The sequence below is a fragment of the Maylandia zebra genome, linkage group LG10 (assembly GCF_041146795.1).
Source record: "Maylandia zebra isolate NMK-2024a linkage group LG10, Mzebra_GT3a, whole genome shotgun sequence".
Classification (NCBI taxonomy): Eukaryota; Metazoa; Chordata; class Actinopteri; order Cichliformes; family Cichlidae; genus Maylandia; species Maylandia zebra.
This window is the reverse complement of record NC_135176.1, coordinates 13,290,691-13,310,347: the sequence shown is the minus strand read 5'-3', so window position 1 is coordinate 13,310,347 and position 19,657 is coordinate 13,290,691. Positions and strand designations below refer to the sequence as shown.

The 19,657-nt window shown below is 42.9% G+C and overlaps 1 protein-coding gene across 10 annotated transcripts in view; it reads left to right on the top strand.

Annotated features, from left to right (window-relative positions):
- Positions 1–248: 248 nt before the first annotated feature.
- phldb1a (pleckstrin homology-like domain, family B, member 1a) overlaps positions 249–19,657 on the top strand; it is a 29,565-nt gene continuing 10,156 nt past the window's right edge. Inside the window, exons 1-18 of one of the 10 annotated variants that reach the window (XM_004563919.6) lie at positions 249–428; positions 5,216–5,314; positions 6,008–6,131; positions 6,865–7,035; positions 8,033–8,155; positions 9,319–10,379; positions 14,071–14,298; positions 14,379–14,510; positions 14,673–14,810; positions 15,353–15,481; positions 17,213–17,368; positions 17,453–17,563; positions 17,689–17,778; positions 17,889–18,026; positions 18,366–18,488; positions 18,664–18,825; positions 19,000–19,140; positions 19,488–19,598. In XM_004563919.6, coding sequence (XP_004563976.3) covers positions 5,255–5,314; positions 6,008–6,131; positions 6,865–7,035; positions 8,033–8,155; positions 9,319–10,379; positions 14,071–14,298; positions 14,379–14,510; positions 14,673–14,810; positions 15,353–15,481; positions 17,213–17,368; positions 17,453–17,563; positions 17,689–17,778; positions 17,889–18,026; positions 18,366–18,488; positions 18,664–18,825; positions 19,000–19,140; positions 19,488–19,598 — 3,198 coding nt within the window. In that variant the 5' untranslated portion in view covers positions 249–428; positions 5,216–5,254. Of the gene's footprint in view, positions 429–694; positions 761–813; positions 925–3,428; positions 3,614–5,215; positions 5,315–6,007; positions 6,132–6,864; positions 7,036–8,032; positions 8,156–9,318; positions 10,380–14,070; positions 14,299–14,378; positions 14,511–14,672; positions 14,811–15,352; positions 15,482–17,212; positions 17,369–17,452; positions 17,564–17,688; positions 17,779–17,888; positions 18,027–18,365; positions 18,489–18,663; positions 18,826–18,999; positions 19,141–19,487; positions 19,599–19,657 lie in introns of those variants that run through there. The other 9 variants (XM_004563921.6, XM_004563922.6, XM_004563920.5 and 6 more) reach the window with 9 other exon arrangements.

Genomic DNA, 19,657 nt, shown 5'->3' with positions numbered 1-19,657 from the left:
TTCCAAGTTCATGGGTAATCTTTGTTTATACAGCATCTGAAAAGTAATAGAGTTTAGATGTACTCAAGCTGCTGTGAAATAAACAACTATATTTGTCTGAACATGAGAAAATCTTGGTATAAGCAACAAATCTGTGAGAAACAAAGTTATACATGGACACAGAAGGACCTGCTTAATGAAGGGAAAGAGGAATGATGAGTGGGAAGAGAAAAAAAAAGAGGGCTGGAAAGAGGGGGGTTGGATCTGCTACAATGATGTTCAGACACACCGAAACATTCACTTTGAACGTTACTCAACAGCAGCGAAGATGCTCGAGAAAAGAACTGGAAGACTTTTCACATGAAAGCTTGGGAGGATGCCTTGTCTTGTGTTTTTAATCTTTGGACTGAATCATACTGCAGAAGAGGAGATGTTCCTTTCGAGCTTGGGTATGGGAAAACAAAAATATTTATTTGAGTGTTTGTATGTGTGTGTGGAAGACAGAAGGGCATCACCAGGGTTTTGCGGCAGGTTACGCATCTTTGCATTATCTTTAAAGGCAGGCTTTTGATTTAACTGGGAGGCATGAGCAGGTGAAAGTCATCTGACAGGGAGAAAAATAGGAGCCAAACCCAGGTGGCTCTGAATGGACACTTTAGTGTGTGTGTGTGTGTGTGTGTGAGAGAGAGAGAGAGGGAGAGAGTTCTCAGGCTGTCTTTGGTGAAATAACAGTATGGTGAGGTATTTCTCCGACATGCCAGTGAGGTGCAACTGTGCCTGAGTGAGTATAGCTTTCTTGCTATGAGGGAACTTTGCTTGTTTACATGTAAATAAGTATCTGATGAGTCCATACAGACATACTAAAAAAGCTGAAGAAGACAAGTGGACAGATGTCACGCGTGAAGACAGTCCATTGGTTTTGTGGGCAGCTCAAAGTCTTTTGCGGTAATGTCTCTAATTTCCTGTTGTTCACTAGTTCGTTTGGCTTTGTGCCTTTTCTGAGCATCATTTGACTAATCACATGATTTGAGCTGGTACTGTTTTTTCTCAGTGTGACTGGATTTGTTTCAATTTAGCCAATCAGGAGGTTTGAATGGCATTCTTGTGTGTGTGCATTATTACTGTACAGCAGCAATGTTCTGATATTATTCCAAAAATGAGACCCGGTGTTTCCCATAACTCTACAAACAATTTGGGCTGCAGATGTTCTGTGATCGCTCCACGATCACCGCCTCCTTCTGGATAGTATTTCCTGTCCTGAGCTGAGCCTCGCCAACCCCTCAACATGTGGCATCAGAATAATTACAGGTTACATTTAGGTTAAGGTTTGTCTAAAAGGAAATGTTTTGTTTTGTCCTGTCAGTGTTAAGGGAAGGGGTAGGATTGATGCTTGGTCTGAGAGGAAGTAAAGAGTGAGACCCTCAATTTAAGGCAATGAAATCTGCGTTATGTGTAAGCTGCTTCTCATCAAGCTTCCTACACAGCCTGCATGAGTGTTGACTGCCTGAGCCCCCACTTGCATAATTGTTGCCATCTTCACTGTTTCCACCTGCAGCCTAATGTCATCCTGCAGAGACCTGCAGACATCTGTTTCACAGTGTGTAACTGCAGGGTTCACAAGCTGACTGATCCAAACCTCCTACCAGACAAGCAGTTCAGTATCTGTGGGAAATCACACACTCACAGCATAGCTTGTTTTGGACTTTTATTATTATCATCTCAGAGTGCTCACAGCCAGGCTGAGATATCACTGCAGACAGTTCAGAAAGACTGAAAAGTTCATCTTCAACTTGCTTTGCCTGCCTGGACTTTTGTGCATCTGCAAGCTACTTTGCAACCCACCTCCCCACCAACTCCACTTTACCTGCTTTGTCTGACTTCATTTATATACTTTCCTCTATGAGAATTACACTGTGGTACTGGGCAGCATGGTGGCACAGTGGTTAGCAATGTTTTTCCCCTGCCTTACATAGTTCAGTGACATGCTGTTAGTAAGGTTAGGTTAACTACTGATTGTCAATCGGCCATAGGTGTGAATGGTTGATTGTCTCTCTTTCTTAGCCATGTGACATACCTGTGCAGGGTCAACCCCACCTGATGCACCATGGCAGCTGGGATAGGCTCCTGCAATCCCGAATTGGATAAGTGGAAGCAAATGGATGGATGGTCTTTAGTCTATGTTTTAATAATTATTACTATCGTCATGGCAACTGCAGAACTGAAGAAGCCTCTCAGATGAGAGGTGAAAGGTTTATTCTTTCCAAGCTCCTTAGATTATCTTCATGGTAGTGCTCCTTGATTAAAGTAATATATTGATATCCACTTGGGTACCTATCTATATAAGTAAGTAAGCAGCTATCTATTCTGTTAAAGAAAGATATGTGGAAACTCCTTGGCCCACTAGATAACTGCATTCACCATTTATCTTTCAGATGTTCCATTTCGTTAAATAATAAAGACTGCATTGTATTTAAAAATCACTTCCATCTGCTTGTTCACATGGATGAACAGCTATATGGGGATTTCCATTGTAATCACCATTTAAAGGTCATTTAGTAAACTTTACCCCCTCAGCTGTAGCCTCCACATGATCGCTGAGGACTCAAAACACAAACCTTATCTGCAGACCTCTGCAGTCTTCAGTCCATCGGGTTACTAAGCTGCCTCTGTTTGTTTGTTTTCATTCTCCTCAGTGAGTCATCATCCGTCTCACTTCCTCCCTCTACTCTCTGGCCGCCGACCATGGGAAAAGCCTTGAGAGATCAATAGTGGAGGCTTTCTCCCACTCTCTTCTACTCTCTCTGTGTTTGTCTGTAAGCCAAATAGTTCCTGTGGGATGTCTGAAAAGATGCTCACATGTGTTCGCTCACTTCCTGTGGACCTTTCATATCGCTCTGCTCCATCATTACACAGTGGAAGCATTGTAATCCACCGTCGTCCATTTAGTTAGCGTTATCATAAAGTGTTGTTCGACAGTTTTCCAGAGTGGAAACACTTCTTTTGGAGTTCGTTGCATCAGCGGTCCAGAGCTCAGAGCAGGAAGTCAGAGGACACAAGGTCTTTTCCATCACCGCCTCCTACACTTTATGTTATTTCCTGCATGGGTTAGACTGTTAACACCTGCTTAACCCATAGACACTTTTAAGGAGACAGCCCCGCCTTGTGTGATTGGGCGGTGCGGTCCATTTGAACTTTCATTTAATGGAAAGCTTGTTGAGAGCCTGAACATTTCAACCATTCTCTCAGCAGGATGTGAACTCTGTGCAGAGCTAATTCTGGAGTGTTCTGAAACTGCATGTTCGGGTGAAGTTATTTACTCATAATTGCCAAAAAAAGGAGAAGCAATCAATATGGAGGAATTGGGAGTATGTTTTGGAGGGCAGTGCCTGGTTCCCCTCTACTGTTTGTAACTGTAATCTGATGTAATTCTGCACCGGGATGGGCAGGAGAAGGGGTTGGGAGGAGGGAAATAGCAGAGGAACTCAGTGAGTGAATGAAAAAAGCAAGGAGCTAGACACAATAATGTGGACACTGCTCTATGTGCTAGCAACTGTCAGGCAAACCCATGGACCCAGCTTTTGTCTGGACTTAGCAAGAGTAAAGAGATGGTAAAAGCTGCCTGTCTGTCAGTGAAGTAAGTAAACACTTGGCTGTTTTCACCAGCACTGTTGTGCTAATATCTTCTCTTTGTAATATAACTCTATTTTATTTCATGTTTTTTATTGATCATTCCAGCTGTTAGATTTTCTGTGTATTCCTCTGATTTTTCATTGTTCACTCTAAACCAAAGTCATTTCTCTTTAAAAGTGGCAGCCCAGTCTGTGTGGCAGGCAAGTATCTATTTTCAGAAGCTTGTGGCAGCTCTGAAGGGCATAACTGCCTCCATAATGACAGGTTACTATGCGAGGGCCTGCATTCGCAAGCATTAAAACTGTTCCTCTGCCTGGGTGTGTACGTTAAATTACTGAGGCTTTTTGGAGCAGGAGCATATGTGTTTGTGTGTGTGAGTGTGTGAGTGAGGCAGACAGAGGCACATTAGCCTGCCCACTCTCCTGTCCTGTGTCTGACTGCGTGGCTCAAAGAGGCCCAGTGTTGACAGGCAGTGGGGCTGACAGCAGAGGCGCGAGGGGTCCTGTGTCAGTGACGAATAGAGGGGATGGTCTGTTCTTCGTGTCACTGGGTCCTCTGAGATTCGCACACTGGACGCGATTGTCAGACGTATGCGGTTTCACCCAGCAGCCTTGCCTGGAGTGACATCAGACGCAGACTGAACGCCCTGTTGTGTAAAAACGCCGTGAGCTAAACTTGGAGCACGCTGGATATTTAAATCTTTTTTAATTAATCAGTGATGACAACATAGGCCGACAAAGAGCTCAGGCCCTTAAAAAAGTGTCTGTGGGAATGACGTGTCTTCTGTGCACTATAACAAACACCGCAAGACATGTCACAGAGTTTAAACCGAATCATTCAAGCACAGTGGCACTGGCAGCGTTGAGCTCTACTTTGAAATGTAAAACCAAGAGTCAAGCACGACACACAGCAGCTTTTCATCCTCGGGTAGACACAACAGACATTAGATAGTAAGGTAGTTGCGTCTACTCTAGTTTTGCTTAGATGCCCAGATGGCAAAACAAGTGATAGTGAAAGATGCGGATGGGAGCTTTTAGTGGAAATATGAATGAGTCATCCGGGCTGCCTATGTGTTTGTGCGTGTTTGTTTGAGCCATGTCTAGTCCTCATGGCTTGTTGTAGCTCTCCTGTCTGACTGGAGGAAGACGAGCAGACAGCCGGCTCTAATCTGCAACATGTTTCTGCAGACAGTTTGGACTGTTTGTTTGTAAGATCACGGTGACTCACCACAGCCAGACGAAGCAGTCATCTGACCCCTGATGAGTAAAGCACCTGCAGAGCCAGCTCAAACCTTCTGCTATATATCCAAAGCACATTTCACATAAAATCTGTGGTTGCTATTGTTGTGTTTGTTGCTCTCATTCTCGAACGTTTTTTTTTTTTTTTTTTAAAGGCTGAGGCATAAATCAATAGCAGCTTTCTTGATGGATTGCTCTGTGTTTAGTTCTGAAGAAACAATTACTCTGTACAACGGTTTGGTCACATGGGCTTATAACTGGGACAGAAGAGCTTCTATGGAAAGCACTGTTCTCATTGTAGTACAACTGTAGTAGCAGTATTCCCAGTGCTCCCATTCATGCCCTGCCACTCTGTCTCTGCGCTTCAGGACCTTCATGAGTCGGATAACTCTGCCAGTCCAGCCGACATGGACCGCATGAGCAGGAATAAAGTGGAGCATGGGCGACAAACGCACCAGGTCTTACAGGTGAGGCATTTCTTCCTGCGGTGCCACTGACTATTTATAGCAGACACAAGTTAAGATAAATTGTAACTTGTTTTACTAGCAGCATCTGTTGTAAGTCAGCTTTATTCAGCATTACTGAGAGGTTTACGCGTTTAAAAGCAGGAGCATAGCAGTAATATCAGCTTCACATCCATTAGTGCAAGCTTTCAGAGCAAGCATATCTGGTTTTATAGCACAAGACTATAAGTGTAGTAATGTAAGTGTGCTTTTGCTCTAACTTTTCTGACTTTCTTTCTACAACTCTTTATTTTTAACTCTTTATTTTTTAACAAATACGTCTGACTTTGCCAAATAAAATCAGTCATTATCCTATTAAAATGATCCCAGTGTCTCCCAGCTGCAGACAGACATCTGGGTTGTGCACGGATTTATTTCCAGCATCACAAAATGTAGCTGACTATTGAACTAATGCCATGTACAACACATAAGAATTTGTCCATCTGTAAATCTTATTCATGGGAGAGAAAAAAAGCCACATTACTGGGTGAGGCCTGTAGTGCAATCCAACTCAGGCTTAATTACATGCTATATGTTATGTTGTGACACGCTGTTTACTTCATGCATACAGATCCAAATATTACCCACTACTATTGTCTTAAACAGATCCTTATGCTGTGTAAAAATAACTCTGATGATGTTTTATTATTTTAACAGAGCACTCCGCTCGACTTGATTGAAACAGGCAAATCCCTCAAAGTCCAGGCAGAGCGCCCCCACCTGGTCAGCCTGGGAAGTGGACGCCTGAGCACAGCCATCACTTTACTACCACTGCTGGAAGGTCACAACCCTTATGTGTGTGTGTGGTTTTGAGAATATATCTGTGTGTTTGGTTGACAGTTAGGGTCTCAACTGGAGAATTATAATCATAAGTGGAGTCTACTGTATTTTACTGACACTTCCTTAAGTGGAATTGCCAAATGTGAGGCAATTGTTCTTTAATAAGTAAGCAGCACAGAATGTCAAGAGTAATGAAGTGACAGTGACTGATGACACACTAACTTCTGAGCGTGTTGTTGTTACTTGTACTGAGGCACACTTACAAATGCTGCCTGTGATTTCCTTGCACCATTTGTCTCTGTCTTCCCCCGAGCCTTAACATTTCACAGGAGAGAGAGGAGAGGCTGTGGCACCCCAGAGAAAAGAGGGGATTTGTGTGTGTGTGTGTGCTCCATTTCCTCTGTGCTAAAATATAAATATAGTATGTGTTTGTGTCAGGCTATATTTACTGTACCTACAGACAAAATGTAACTGATAACCTAAGAACAACACACCAGGGTCAGCAGATGGGTGTATTAATTTCCACTGATGAGATCCCTGTTATCTGTCAGGCTAAACACACCTCCTGAGACCTACACCTGTTATTTAACATGAGTTCATAAGCTGGTTCCATTTGTGACTCAACTCACATCATCACTGGCTTTGAACTGCAGGTCTAAGAATGTTTTACTAATGTATTTCGAACCACATGACTCTCCAAAATTATTGACAGATGTTTTTCTTTCTTGTTGCAGGGAAAACCACGCTGGGCAGTGAGGGGACAGATATCCCCCTGCAGGGCCCCGGCATCGCAGCTAAGCATTGCTACATTGAAAACCAGGGAGGCAACATCACCTTGTACCCATGTGGAAACCAGTGCTCAGCAGATGGCGTTCGCCTCACCAAACCTTATCGGCTTACTCAAGGTAGCACCGTCACAGGCTTAAGTAACTAAAATAACTGCTCTTTACCCTGTTTACCAGTTTTACCAAAATACAAAATATAAACCTGATGGTGACAGACTGAGTAGGGCAAACAGTTGCTTTTGCAGAGCCGCAATAGAAAATAAAATGTTGAGTATCCGAATGTCTAAATTAAGGCTACGTTGATAAAAACACTGCCAGGCGTCATGATGACAAAACAATTCCAAGCCCTTCCGGTAACATGCATAGTTGCTATAAAAAAAAAAGACATTACAGTCCCACCCCCCTCAGTCCCCTCTCTATAAGATCCAAGCCAGCAGCTATACCAAAATGTCATTTGAAGCCGGTATGTGTGGAGGCAGCAGCTGCTGAACAAGAATACTTCAGGCTTTGCTTCATTCAAAGGACAACTGAAAAAGACCAGTACTCGTAAATGGAGGAAATGGCTTTGTTTATACATCATAAGGAACAACGATGCGGGTCTATGGACTCTAAAGGATCAGCTACATGTTAAACTTCGTGTGGAATATCAGTACAAAACTTCAGGAGTATCAGGGATTCTTGAAAGACTCCAGAAATGCAAGCTACTGATGAGGAGCTGATTTCACTTACCGGTTAATTACATGTAAGTTGAACTAGTCAGCTCATGTTAGTTAACAAGTCAAAACTTTGTTTAGGAGGTTCAAACTCGGCATTTCATCATCAAAAAAGAAAGAAATCTTTATTTTACCACCTCATCTGGTGGTTTGCAATCACACCTCACTCACCTTCCAGTGCACCGATTACTGACAAAGGAAAGCATGAATTGGTCTGCATACTGTAGGACACATGCAGTGGTCTGTAAAAAGTATAAAGTTGTAAGATCTAAATTAAATTATAATGTTTGGAAAAAATACATAGATTAACAACAGTCCAGTTTTATTGCTGTAGATTTATTGTGATATGAATGATGTTGACAGCAAATAAAGTTTTGTATGTCCATGGCCGCCTCCCCTGGCAGGGTGCATGCTGTGCTTCGGTCAGTCGGCCTTTTTCCGTTTCAACCATCCCGAAGAGGCTCAGAGGATGAAGAGCATGCTACCAGAGGGGACCCGCGGGCTGAGCGCCACAAAAACTCCATCTGGTAAAGATCCCATTTTAATGATTATTAAATGCAAACACCATTCCAACATTTCCTGTGTTCCTAATATAATCTTGTTGCAACAACTGTGTGTACGAGGGTTGCACAGTTTGCTCAGCAGCTATTCTGGGCAGAGCAAATGCTTTGGGCACACAAACCACTTTGGAGTCATAATTTCCTGCTGTAAAAGTCAATCAGTTCCTGTTAAAGTTGAATAGGTGCCTTACAATTTGACACTGTTTAGTTTAAAGTGATTAAGAGGCCGGATGTCTGGGTAGAATGACATTCAGACATCAAACTTTAGGTGGTTGCCTTTTTAAAATACCCACAGATCAAGGCTTAGATCCTTGTTAGTGAGATTTTAAGCAGTAAACAAAATCTGACTGAGATACTTGTTGCAAAAGCGAAAAAGTCAAACATTTTCAGCCCTGCTAGTCTTGACGTTTGACTGAAATATTATTATCTTTGACAGGATGCAGAAATAGCTTGTTCAGAGCTAATTATCTGTGGCCTACATTGTGATCTACTCCACTTAAATCTGTGATTCTCGCTCAGTGTGTGACCTCGTTGCACAAAAAGATTGCTGTAATCTTTTCTTGCTTTTAATATGTCAGCTGTTACACTTACATTTGTGTTATGTTATACTACTCTGGCCCACCGCCTACTGTAACTGCTGCCCTGTGCTCTAGGTGATATTTAGAATCTATTCTCCTCTGACCTTACTGCTCTGGCTGTCAGTGCCTGAACAGTAAGAGCCGCCACACCCTGCCCACTGTGTTCACTCTTTCCTGACCAAACCCTGATTTCATCTGCTCTGAATGAGGTACATGGCTGTCGATGTATATTTAGCTGCTTTGGATCCCTTTAGGATTGCAGCACAGCTAAGGAGCATCCCGACCACTGGTTCATACAGGAACCTATGGGCTCCAAGACATTTATCACTATTAAGCCACTATGTATGAATGTGCGTGTGCAACAACATGCGCAGGCGGGGTGTGTTTTTCCTTGTGTGGACTGACCCTCTGTGTCCTGGAGCCGTCCTGAGGCATGGTGGAGGTCAAAAGGACAAAGATGTCACACTGAGTGTTTATGTGTTTGCTCAACTGTCTTCTCCCTTTATTCAGCAGGAATGCTCATGCACAAGTGTTTCTGTCTTCCTCCTGCAGACCCCCATAAGGCTCTGAATGGGAACCATGACTCCAAAATTAACAGTATGGCAAAAACCTTGCAGGACTCTTTGGTGCTCAAGACTTCATCATCACCGGGGATTGGTAAACATCCCGTTCCCCCAGACATGCTCAATGGAACTAGCAACTCCAAAATAGATGTCTCAATTTATGAGAACAGCAGCAGCTTCCTGGGCCATAACCTTGACAGCAAAACACCTGCCCGGTTACCTCATACCAATCACACCCCTGTCCCGCATCCACGGCCCTCACTCTCTGTGGCTGCAAGTGGTACCAGTGGAAGTCAAAAGGCCCAGGAGAGTCCAAAGCCTCTGAGGAACGCAAGGGCAGAGGCAACATCATGCCCCACACAACATATCAGGGGGTCAGGACAGAGCGCAGAAAACTTAAGCCAAAGCCACAAACCATCATCCATCAAGTTTTACCCAAAGACTCCGTCAAGCCCTCAATTAAGGGGTTCCACCCTACAGAAGAGATCCCAGAGCCCCTTGCGAGAGCAGGTTCAGTCTCTTTCCCATGTAGACATATCTCAAAGGGTCATTACTCCAGACTCGTCTGGGTCCACCGCCCTGAGGGTGCCCGGCAGAGGGACCTCAGGATCGCAGGGTTCGGCTCTGCCCCTTCCCTCACAGGGCTTCAATGCTAACCCCATCCTAGAGAGCCCCCAGGGCAACCGCAAACTCACGACTCCTTCAAAAGCAGAAGTCATGCGGGCACTGTATGCCCAGAGTCCATCACCACTCGCTGGGCTGGAGAAGGAGCAGGGAAGCAGGCAGTCAAGGCCTGCGCCAGGAAATGCCATGGTCTCAAGCTTAGGCTCTGCATCTGGTTTGTCTCCTGTCGCTAGCCCTCATAGCGTAAGAAAGACTTCTTTTCCGACTGCCAAGGGATCATCCGGCAAGGACCCAAATCTTCCAAAACCATACACTCGGGAACGTAAAAACAGCATCTCTGAGATCAGCGACAATGAGGACGAGCTGCTTGAATACCATCGCTGGCAGAGAGAGGAGAGGCTGCGTGAGCAGGAAATGGAGAAACTGGTAAGTGAACATCAATACTGGTTTGCAGTTGTGGAAACAAGTATAAGTGCAGTGTTCAATCTCTTTTTAGCAGTGTTTGAATCTTGTTTGATTGTAGAAAGGAAATAAACGTATTTGGTTTATTTTCCACGCTATGAACAGAGATCTTTAGCTTCATACACAGCAATAAAAACAACACAGGACTATGAATGAAGACTAAGACTACAGGGATAACAAAGTGTATGACTATAAAGGGCATAAACACAGTTAAGTAGAAGAGGCACTGCTGGCATAGCAGACTCCATGTCTGCTTTCATGTCTTCTCTAAATCCTGTTGCATACTTCCAGCAGCTCATCTCCTCTGAGCATTACTGGAATGGTCAGCCCATGTGGCCCGAATGACACGGAGTGAACATTCTTCCAGAAGTGTTGGGGTCCAGAGCGGAGGGTCGGGCTGGTTATTTACCAAGAGAATGAGCTGCTTTTACTTTCAAAGCTATCTGCGCTCGACTCAAGGCTCTTTCCTATTTGTACCCACACTCGATCACAGATCGTATACTTGTAATCCATCTTCAGTCTACTCCTCACACACACCACCCCCTACCCAACCCCCATACATCAGCCCCACCTCATCCTGCCGGCTTAGTGACAGCTGAAGCGCCCACCTCAGCGGCTGGTCGCTGCCTGGCCTTCATGTCCGGACTCTATTTAAGGACCCAAAGGGTTTCTGGTAACAAATAAAATAGTTACTACTTGAGCGACTCTAGAATTGTGTTGAGTCACCTGCAGTGTCATGTGTAGACAACGTTGCCTACTACCCAAGGAGTTAAAGAACAGATATTTCTTGAACTAAGCGTGTGCTGGTTAGTTTTTTTCCCTTGTGATCTATATTTGAATTTATTTCTTTATAAGCCTGTCTTGTCTGGCAGCTCTTGGAATCAAAATTGGGATCTGAATTCACTATTGTGTCAAATATATTTGCTTTTCCAAAATGAGCACTATATACTCTCTTTAGGCTCCTCTTGTTCATTTTTGTTATTGTTCTTAAGTGCAAGTGTAATATGGCAATGCCGGGCTTGACAGGCATGAAGAAAGAGTAAGAAAAGGGCCAAGAAAGCAGGTGAAAAGACAGAAATAAGAGGACTTTACATAAGTGGAAAATCTATATCTATGTGTATATATATTTTAATTTAATTCCAGTATTTGACTTTAGTTTTTCACAAGCTAAAAGCAGTATCATTTGCTGTTTTGTCAAACACCTTCCTATGCAGAAGCTTTATGAAACTTTACTGAGTAATAGCACACATATAGAAATCATATGTTCTGACTCGACCAACCACTTTGTGACCATTTTAATAGGCAACTGTAATATTAACTAATTATTGTAAAGTCAGATAATAATTATGTAGAGGTTTGGCTCATTAGCTTATTTGCATGAAGGCCAGTGTGGGATAGCCGGACTCTGATCAGAGGTTAAAAAGATTTTTTTGGCTTAATTTGGCAGAAAGGTTGGAAAAGTGCCTTAAGTGTAAACCTGGCTCCTACTAAGAATGAAAAGTTAAATTATGAGCTTTAGCAGTTTCTAGAAGTTTTTTTATTTTTCTTTTTACATTAATTTTCCGGGGGCTTTGATCTGTGTTGCCATGTGGTGTTTAGCAATCTCGCTTCAAAGCCAGTCCTGGGCTCAGACCTGCCTGTTATTTTTCTCTCGTTTCCCTCAGTATCTGTAACTGCATGGGTTTTGTCCACGTGCCCTGGTTTATTGTCTGTTAGGTAGATTTATAACTTGTTTAAGCAAGAATGGTTGTCTGTCTTTGTGTGTCAGCCCTGTGATAATCCAGCTCTCTCCCAGTGTCAGCTGGAGCAGTGATTCTCTCCTGCCCTCTCGTTTTTACCACACAGTCTTGGTTCTTTAGTAGAATGGCGCTAACAAACCCCACTGGCATGTAGAGAAACATTTTCAGGGCCTTTAATACGTTCTTGTTTTTTAGTATCATAATCTTGTATTAAACCCTAAAACACACAAATTGCAGACCTGCTGGGACAGACAAAAGGAGGATATCCTCTCAGTAAAATACATTCCTATATTTGGCAAGCCACACTCTTGGCACAGTTGGCACAGATGCAGAACCCACCTATAGTTATAATATTGCCTGCACTTTAAAACCCTATTCTGCAGGTTATCTCTCAGGAAAAGCAAAGGGCATTGTCAGAGAGGAAGTAATGCAATAGAGAATTTAATTTTAGCACCACTTCCACTGAGAAGTGGCCACAGGGTATTTTTGAGAGAGAGCTGGAGTTAATTGAGAAAGTTTCCTTTATAAGACATGAAATTCATGCATTTGCTTCGTTGGTTATAGTAACAACTCATACAGTCACGTGGAACAGAAAAGTACACACTCGTTCAATATGAAATCCATCGTTCTACAGTGAGGAAGATTATTCACTAGTGTAAACGTTCAAGACACTTGCCAATCCTCCCAGGAGTGGAGATCATTGCAAAAATTACCTCATGGACAATTATTGGACAAAATATTATAAAATATTACAATTATAAAAAACAACCAACAAGCATGGCTTCTGACAGTGGCCCTCATTTACTAATATGTGTGTGGAAATGTTGTTATAAAGTGCATATGCTAAGTTTTCTTCGGGTTTATGAAATGTGGGCACTCCCCATTTTTTCTTTATAATGAAACGCATTTACCTTTAGGTGAAGCAGACACTGTGGTGAAGTGGAGAAACTGGTCGCTTGTTAATGAAGTTAATGAAAATCTAGATTCTCCAGCATCTGGAGATCTGAAAATCTAAGATCTTTATGTAAATACATATTTTTCAGAATAACTGTGCTCCATGAGACAACATCTCAGAGGTATTAAAATAATTTGTATTGTGCCTACTGATGCAAACTAAGGGTGAAACTAAGTAAGAATTAATGTTGAATCATCAACTTAAAACCTGCTTTACTATGCTCACTTGTATTAAAAATGTAATAACATATAGCTTAAAATAATTAGCGTTACAATCTATAAAACCATTTTATGGTTTACGTTGACTTTATATCTATATATTTAGCCCCTTTTCCTAATCTAGAATGTCATTTCATAGTTTTCACAGTACTGCTTTTTTCCCTCAGACAGTCTGAAGGGTAAATCTTGCAACAACAGAGCTGGTGGTTTTAACTGGCTGATTTTTTTATGTAGCAGACAAAAGCAGAGTACAGGAAGAAGCACATTGGGTACAATTGTACCTCGTATTGCCAGACTCCTCGCTGGAATGATGATTACATACTCCACATCATTTTAGTATTAAAGCAAACATGCTATTGTCTGCTGTAATGAGAGACAACACTGGGCCACAAGTTCAAACCATGTGAGATGATGCAGTAGGCAAAAAATAAGTTTGTAAAAAAGTGCAACATCTACCGCAATACATTCATCCAGCACACACAGATCTTGCATTGTTGGGATTTCTTAGTTACAGCAGACTGTGTTTTCATAAACAACTCAAGCAGCTCAGACAGGTTTGACCAAGAAGCCCCCTCCCGAGAGACAGTCTGCATCAGCTTCAGCCCCGCTGCTATCGGGTTACTGTTGTCCCATGCCAGCGGCAGAGGGACAGCTGCCTAAATGGGACAATGTCACTCAAGGACACGAATCTATACAGTGATCTCTAATATCAGCCGTGCTTACATTTTGCATGTCTTCTAAAGGAGCGACAGAGACTGGAGACCATCCTGAATTTGTGCGCAGAGTATAATCATGAGGATGGCTCTGTGGAGCTGGAGAAGAGTGGTCTGCTGGGTGCTGGTAGAGGACTTTGTTCAGACTCGAGAGGGGGGATGGCTCTCCCGGGAGACGGCCAAAACCAGAGGGTGAGAGAGAACGACGAGGAAATCCAGAGAGAGGAGTCTAGCAGCACAGAGAGCACGCACCAAGAGGTAAAATACACATCCTAGTGTTAAATGATGTGGCTGATCTGAATTGTGTTATTTTTATTAATATGTAAATCTGCACTCAGTGTGAAGAGCTGTTAGCTGGACAGGAGGAGATTTACCTGGAGGAGGAGAGGAACAGGATCCTGGCCAGGGTTGATGATTTGAAACACAGAGTCAGTGAGCTGGAGCAGCAGCTGCAAGAGACCAAACATGAGGTCAGCAGGCACACATGTACACTGCCGTTTATAACCATTAATGAAATATTTCACCTTTTAGCTTGCGTGCTCTTAGATCAACTCACCAATGCAGCAAGAGGAGCAGAAGCTCTTTATAGTATTTGTTTAACTTGCAGACTCTGACTCCATATTTGTCTGTAGGTGGAGATGGAGCAAGCCCTGCTGCAGGCAGAGTGGCGAACAGAACAGGAGCAGGTGGAGGCTGAAAATGAAATAATCTCTCAGCTACAGCTCAAACTCAACCAGCTGGACAAGGCCACCCAGAAAGAGAAGGACAAGGTGGGCGTAAATCCAGTAGGCGTTGATTTTACATGTACAAACTGCACGTGAATAACATGTTCTTGAATCTGAACACGTGAATCTCACTCATTCATCATGAATATGCAAATATTCTAGATACACTAAAATCTACATATAGACAATCTTGTCAGCTGACTTGCACTGCTTATGTCGAAAACACAAGAGACACATGCACACATCTGTTTAAAAAACACAGAGTAAAAGAACAACTTCAAGTCTTGCCGAATGTGATCAAAAGTGCTTATGAGATATGCAGAAGCTCTTTTAATTATATTTAATAATTACATTTTACCAAATGCTCTAAACATCTTAAATGCATAACACCTCTGCTTGGCCTAACCTCTAGTTCCTCTAAATCTTCTCTAACTTGCCTTGATTACCAGTTAGCCTCCAAGCCTGACTGCATGAATTTGAGTTACCCGTGATTTTATTTTTCTCCTTGGTGTTGTACGTGTGTCTGAATGTGGGCATAACTGTGTGCACGTATGTGTGTGTGTGTGTGTATTTCTGTGTGTTTTTAGGGGAGGGCTAATGTGTCGGCTGAGCGGAAGGCCCTGGAAAAGCAGAGGAATGAGTACAATGAGCTGAAGAGGCAGTTTGATAAGTGCCCCTTGTCTCTAAGGGAACAGTTACAGGAGCAGCTCAGCAGGGTCAGTGTTCTCACGCAGCCCACAGGCTGGAAATAGTGAGTTATAATATACAGAATACTGCAATACTGCACAGAAGCGACACTGACTCTGTCTTGAAGCACTCAGAACTATTCATAAGTCTGTGCATTTCCTCATTTTCTCTTGTGCTTCATCAAATACACCAGGTTTATCATGTTAATGTTACCTGTAATCGTCAGTGCACAAAAGGAATCTCATTCAGCAGGTTTTAGTCTGCTGCTTATTCGCTGCCATTCCCTCATTCTGGATGCTTGACAATGTCAGTCTCAATTAGTAATAAATATTAATATTATTAACAGCTTTGCTCTAAAATGTGCTTGCCTTCTAGTAGAAAATGAGTTCGAAAACCTTGAGTAATTTTCACTCAAACCCAATTTCAACTCCAGTGTGTCGCCTTGCCTGTACCACTTTTGTCAATGAATTCAAAGAAAAGACTAAAAAAAAACAGGTTGTTATACTCAAAGAAAACTCCCCAACCTTGCTACACATGCTAGTCAGCTAACGAGTTGTAAGTTGTTTAAACTGTTCACTTACGTCTGAGACGTTATGCTGGGAGCCCTCAGTAGCCCAGGCAACGTTTAGTGAGCCAGCAGCCCCTTCTATTGGACAGCAACAATGTTTAGTTGCTATCCTGCAAGAAAAGAAGGCTGCTAGTGCAAACATTGCTAACTTTAGCCTTAATTTAGCTAACCAATATGGCATTGTGTGTGGGTATGTGCAAAGTTATGTGTGGAAGTATCAGCAGGATTTAAAATACAGTCAGGTTTTTGAAGAATGTGGTTTAATAGTCCATGTCCATAAAAACTATGCTACATGTTTTCTCCTGTATGGTCAGCTAGAAAATGACTTTCCAGGAACATCGACAGAAAGAACCATTGCTTACACAAAAGTAGGCCTTATTAAGTACAGTATTAAATAAGCAAATAGAAAAGGTTAAAGGGGCAAAGACAGTTTCTGTGCTATGTTTCTTTAGCAAGTGGTGGTCAGTGAATATTTTCAGCTGCTGATTGATTTGCGGCAGTTTATTCCTTAAACTGTATTTAACAGATGCACCTAACCTACAGGTAACACTGATTCCTTTATAAATTCCTGTTTCTGAAGCCTCTGCTTAGGAGTTTTAGGTGGTCCTATCTTAGATTTTTGAAAGCAGGCGTAAAGGAGGTAGCTCGCTGTGAAACAAAAACACACTGCATGCTGATACATTAGAGAATTGTTTACCACAAAGTAGCTCACCTAAAGCATACATTGTCCTTTCTGAATCTAATTGGGGCTGTGTTGTTGTATTTTGTATTTACCTAGTGATTGAGACCATAAATACTTAAGTGAAGTGTTTACTGAGGTTATGGATCATGTGAGCAGAAGGGTAGTTTCCGATAGATATACTTTACATGAAGTTTGTTTGTTTTTGCAGTTAGAGAAGTCACCTCCTGCTGGTTTTTGGAAATATTGCAGGTTTAGACCAGAAGCTACATTCATCTTTTACATGCACTGGATTGCTGCCAGATAATGCATTGGCAAATAAACAAACATGTTGAAAATAAAAAGAAATGTGTCACTCAAGGGAGTAACATGTGCCAAGTTGTGAATACATAGTTGTTGTTTTTTTGGTCTTTTCATTGTCATTTTATTAACAAAAAAACTACATAGGATATGACCAGCCTCACCCTTTAATAGCATTTCACAGATTTCAATAAGTTCTCTGTTTGTGCACAGAAAGCTGAAGCTCTGGAGTCTGGGACCAAGCAGTTTGAGGAGCTGGAGTTCTGCCAGCTGGAAGAGGAGAGCCGTCTAGAGGAGAAGAAGGAAGCTCAGAGCTCACAACTGCTCCAAGAGCGAGCCGAGTATCACTGCAGTGTGGCCAAGAAGAAGGTGGGGATACATGGCAGAAAACATGCACAGTTTTTGTGTAGAAGCTGACCTCCAGAAGAAGAAACTAGTTGTGTTGATTTGCAGGAAAAGATGGCTGCTCTGGAAGCTCAGGTAAAGCAGCTGGGGTTACAGGCATCTCAAGACTGTGAAAGGCTGGCAAAGGACAGGACAGTGACTTTGCATCTGTTACAAAAGGTTAGCCTGTCACTGTTCAATAACCTACTCTAAAGTGCATTGCGTACACATCATATGGTGATTCAAACATGCAATTATAACTTGCTACGCAACACCTGAATATCCATGTTGGTTCTGGCTTTCAGGAACAAGACATGCTGTGCGCCCTGGAGAAGAAATACCACACGCTGACAGGAGGGAGAAACTTTCCAAAGCCCGGTGGCAGCATGAAAGAGGTGAGCAGGTACATGCGAAGCATCACGTCACAACCACCAGTGGTGTCTGAGCTGGAGGAAAATTACTGCAAAGTGGAACTTCTTTTTACTCAGGTCAACTTTTTAAACAGGAATTGCTTCACATCAGCGAGCCCGACCTTATTTATGTGGACGGTTCTCCTCATAGTCCCTGTCCCTCCTCTGCCTCCTTCTCCTCCTCATCCTCTCACATCCCCTCCCCCGAGCTATATCCTGTCAGGCTACAAGAGGTAAATCTCGAGAGAGCCTAACAGATCCTAACTCTTGTGTTTCTGCAATTTAAAAAAATGGGCATGACGGTGTGTGGTAGCGTTTACTGACAAACAGCAGCGAGCTTGCAGTGTGTTTGTCAGTAGGTCAACTTTCTGCCTTTCTCTACATCTGCCCTGTGATTGTTTGAGGCTTGCAAGACGAGCTTTGGTGGTTAAACTGTATGAATGTTAGACATTCATTTCACAGACAGTGGGGTAGTGGAGTGTGTTGAAACATCGTCGGGTTTGCTTTGTGAGTCTTTTGAATTAAGCGAGTGCCGCTCCTTCAGCCTTCTTCTGCTGTGGCTGTCGATGCAGGAGTACCTCAGGATGTCTGATGTCTATAGGATGTATGGAAATGCTTCTCTGCAGCCTCACTCTTCCTCTCCTGCTGCTCTCCACTGCCTCTCCCTCACTGTAACTCCAGCTTTGCCAACTGAGGTAGATCTCTTTTCTGCTCTTTGCAACACTCTGATATGTTTCTCTGATATGTCATAGTACTAAAACCAAGAAAAGTATACTAACATTACCTCCAGATGTCATTCCTCACCTTCTGCTCTCTGCTCATGTTCCGATTTGTTTTGTGTCTATGTCATGCTTCTATGTCTGTGTAAAGGAGTACATCACAGTCAGTCAGTTAAGTCAGATCTTTGGGATGCAGCGAGTCAATCCCTCCTCTTCCTCCTCCTCTATGCCAGCATTCCAACTCGCCTCCTCTGAATCCACCTTCTCATGCCACACAACTGCACGTGGTCCTTCCTCCTTTCTCTCTGCACAGGTTTGTTCATTTGCAGCCATCCACCGAATTGCTGTGATCTTCGTTTCTGTCCTAGCTTGATATTATCACAAGGACTAGCCGGTAGTCTTTTCTACCTGCCTGATGCTTCTGTTAATGATGCTGTTGCTCTGCTGCTCCCTTTTTCCTTTGCCTGAACGCTTTACATCACCGCAGAGCCAACCTGAGCTGAGCAGGAATGCATTGCCTCCTCTTAATCTTGAGCGCTGGTACCAGGAAATCATGGCAGCTGGAGAGCCTCAGCCATGCCCTCCACCACTGCCTGCAAAGTCTTTTGCCACACGCAGACACGGGCAGGTAAATTCACTTAAGCTCTCCGGGCACCTTTTAGAGTCTTGCTAAAGGGCACTAAAGCAATATAGACGTCATTAGTTATGCCACTGTTCATATATTTAAGACTAGAAAGCCCTCTAGTGGGGAAAAGGGTTAAGGTAACAATCAATGCTTTCAGACAACATATGAGCTAAATTAGGATGGGACAGAACAAAACATTTATATATTTAATTTAATGCGTCACAACACAAAACACAAAGTACACCATGAAAATCAACATCTTGTTCAACTGCAGGTCACAAAATGCTAAACTGAAATCAAAGCATTCTACATTTATGAACTTATTGAGTAAGCGGTTTTTCCTTTCTCAGCTGTCAAAGTCCAAATCAGAAGGTGAAGTTGGACAGGTTTCATCAAACAGAAGCACCACGTTGTTGCCACACTCCAGTGGTGCTACACAGGAGAAAAATGCTTCCACAAAGGTCAGTTTCACACAGCTGAACTGTAATCAGTAAACTGTAAAGTCTACTCCACCTGATCC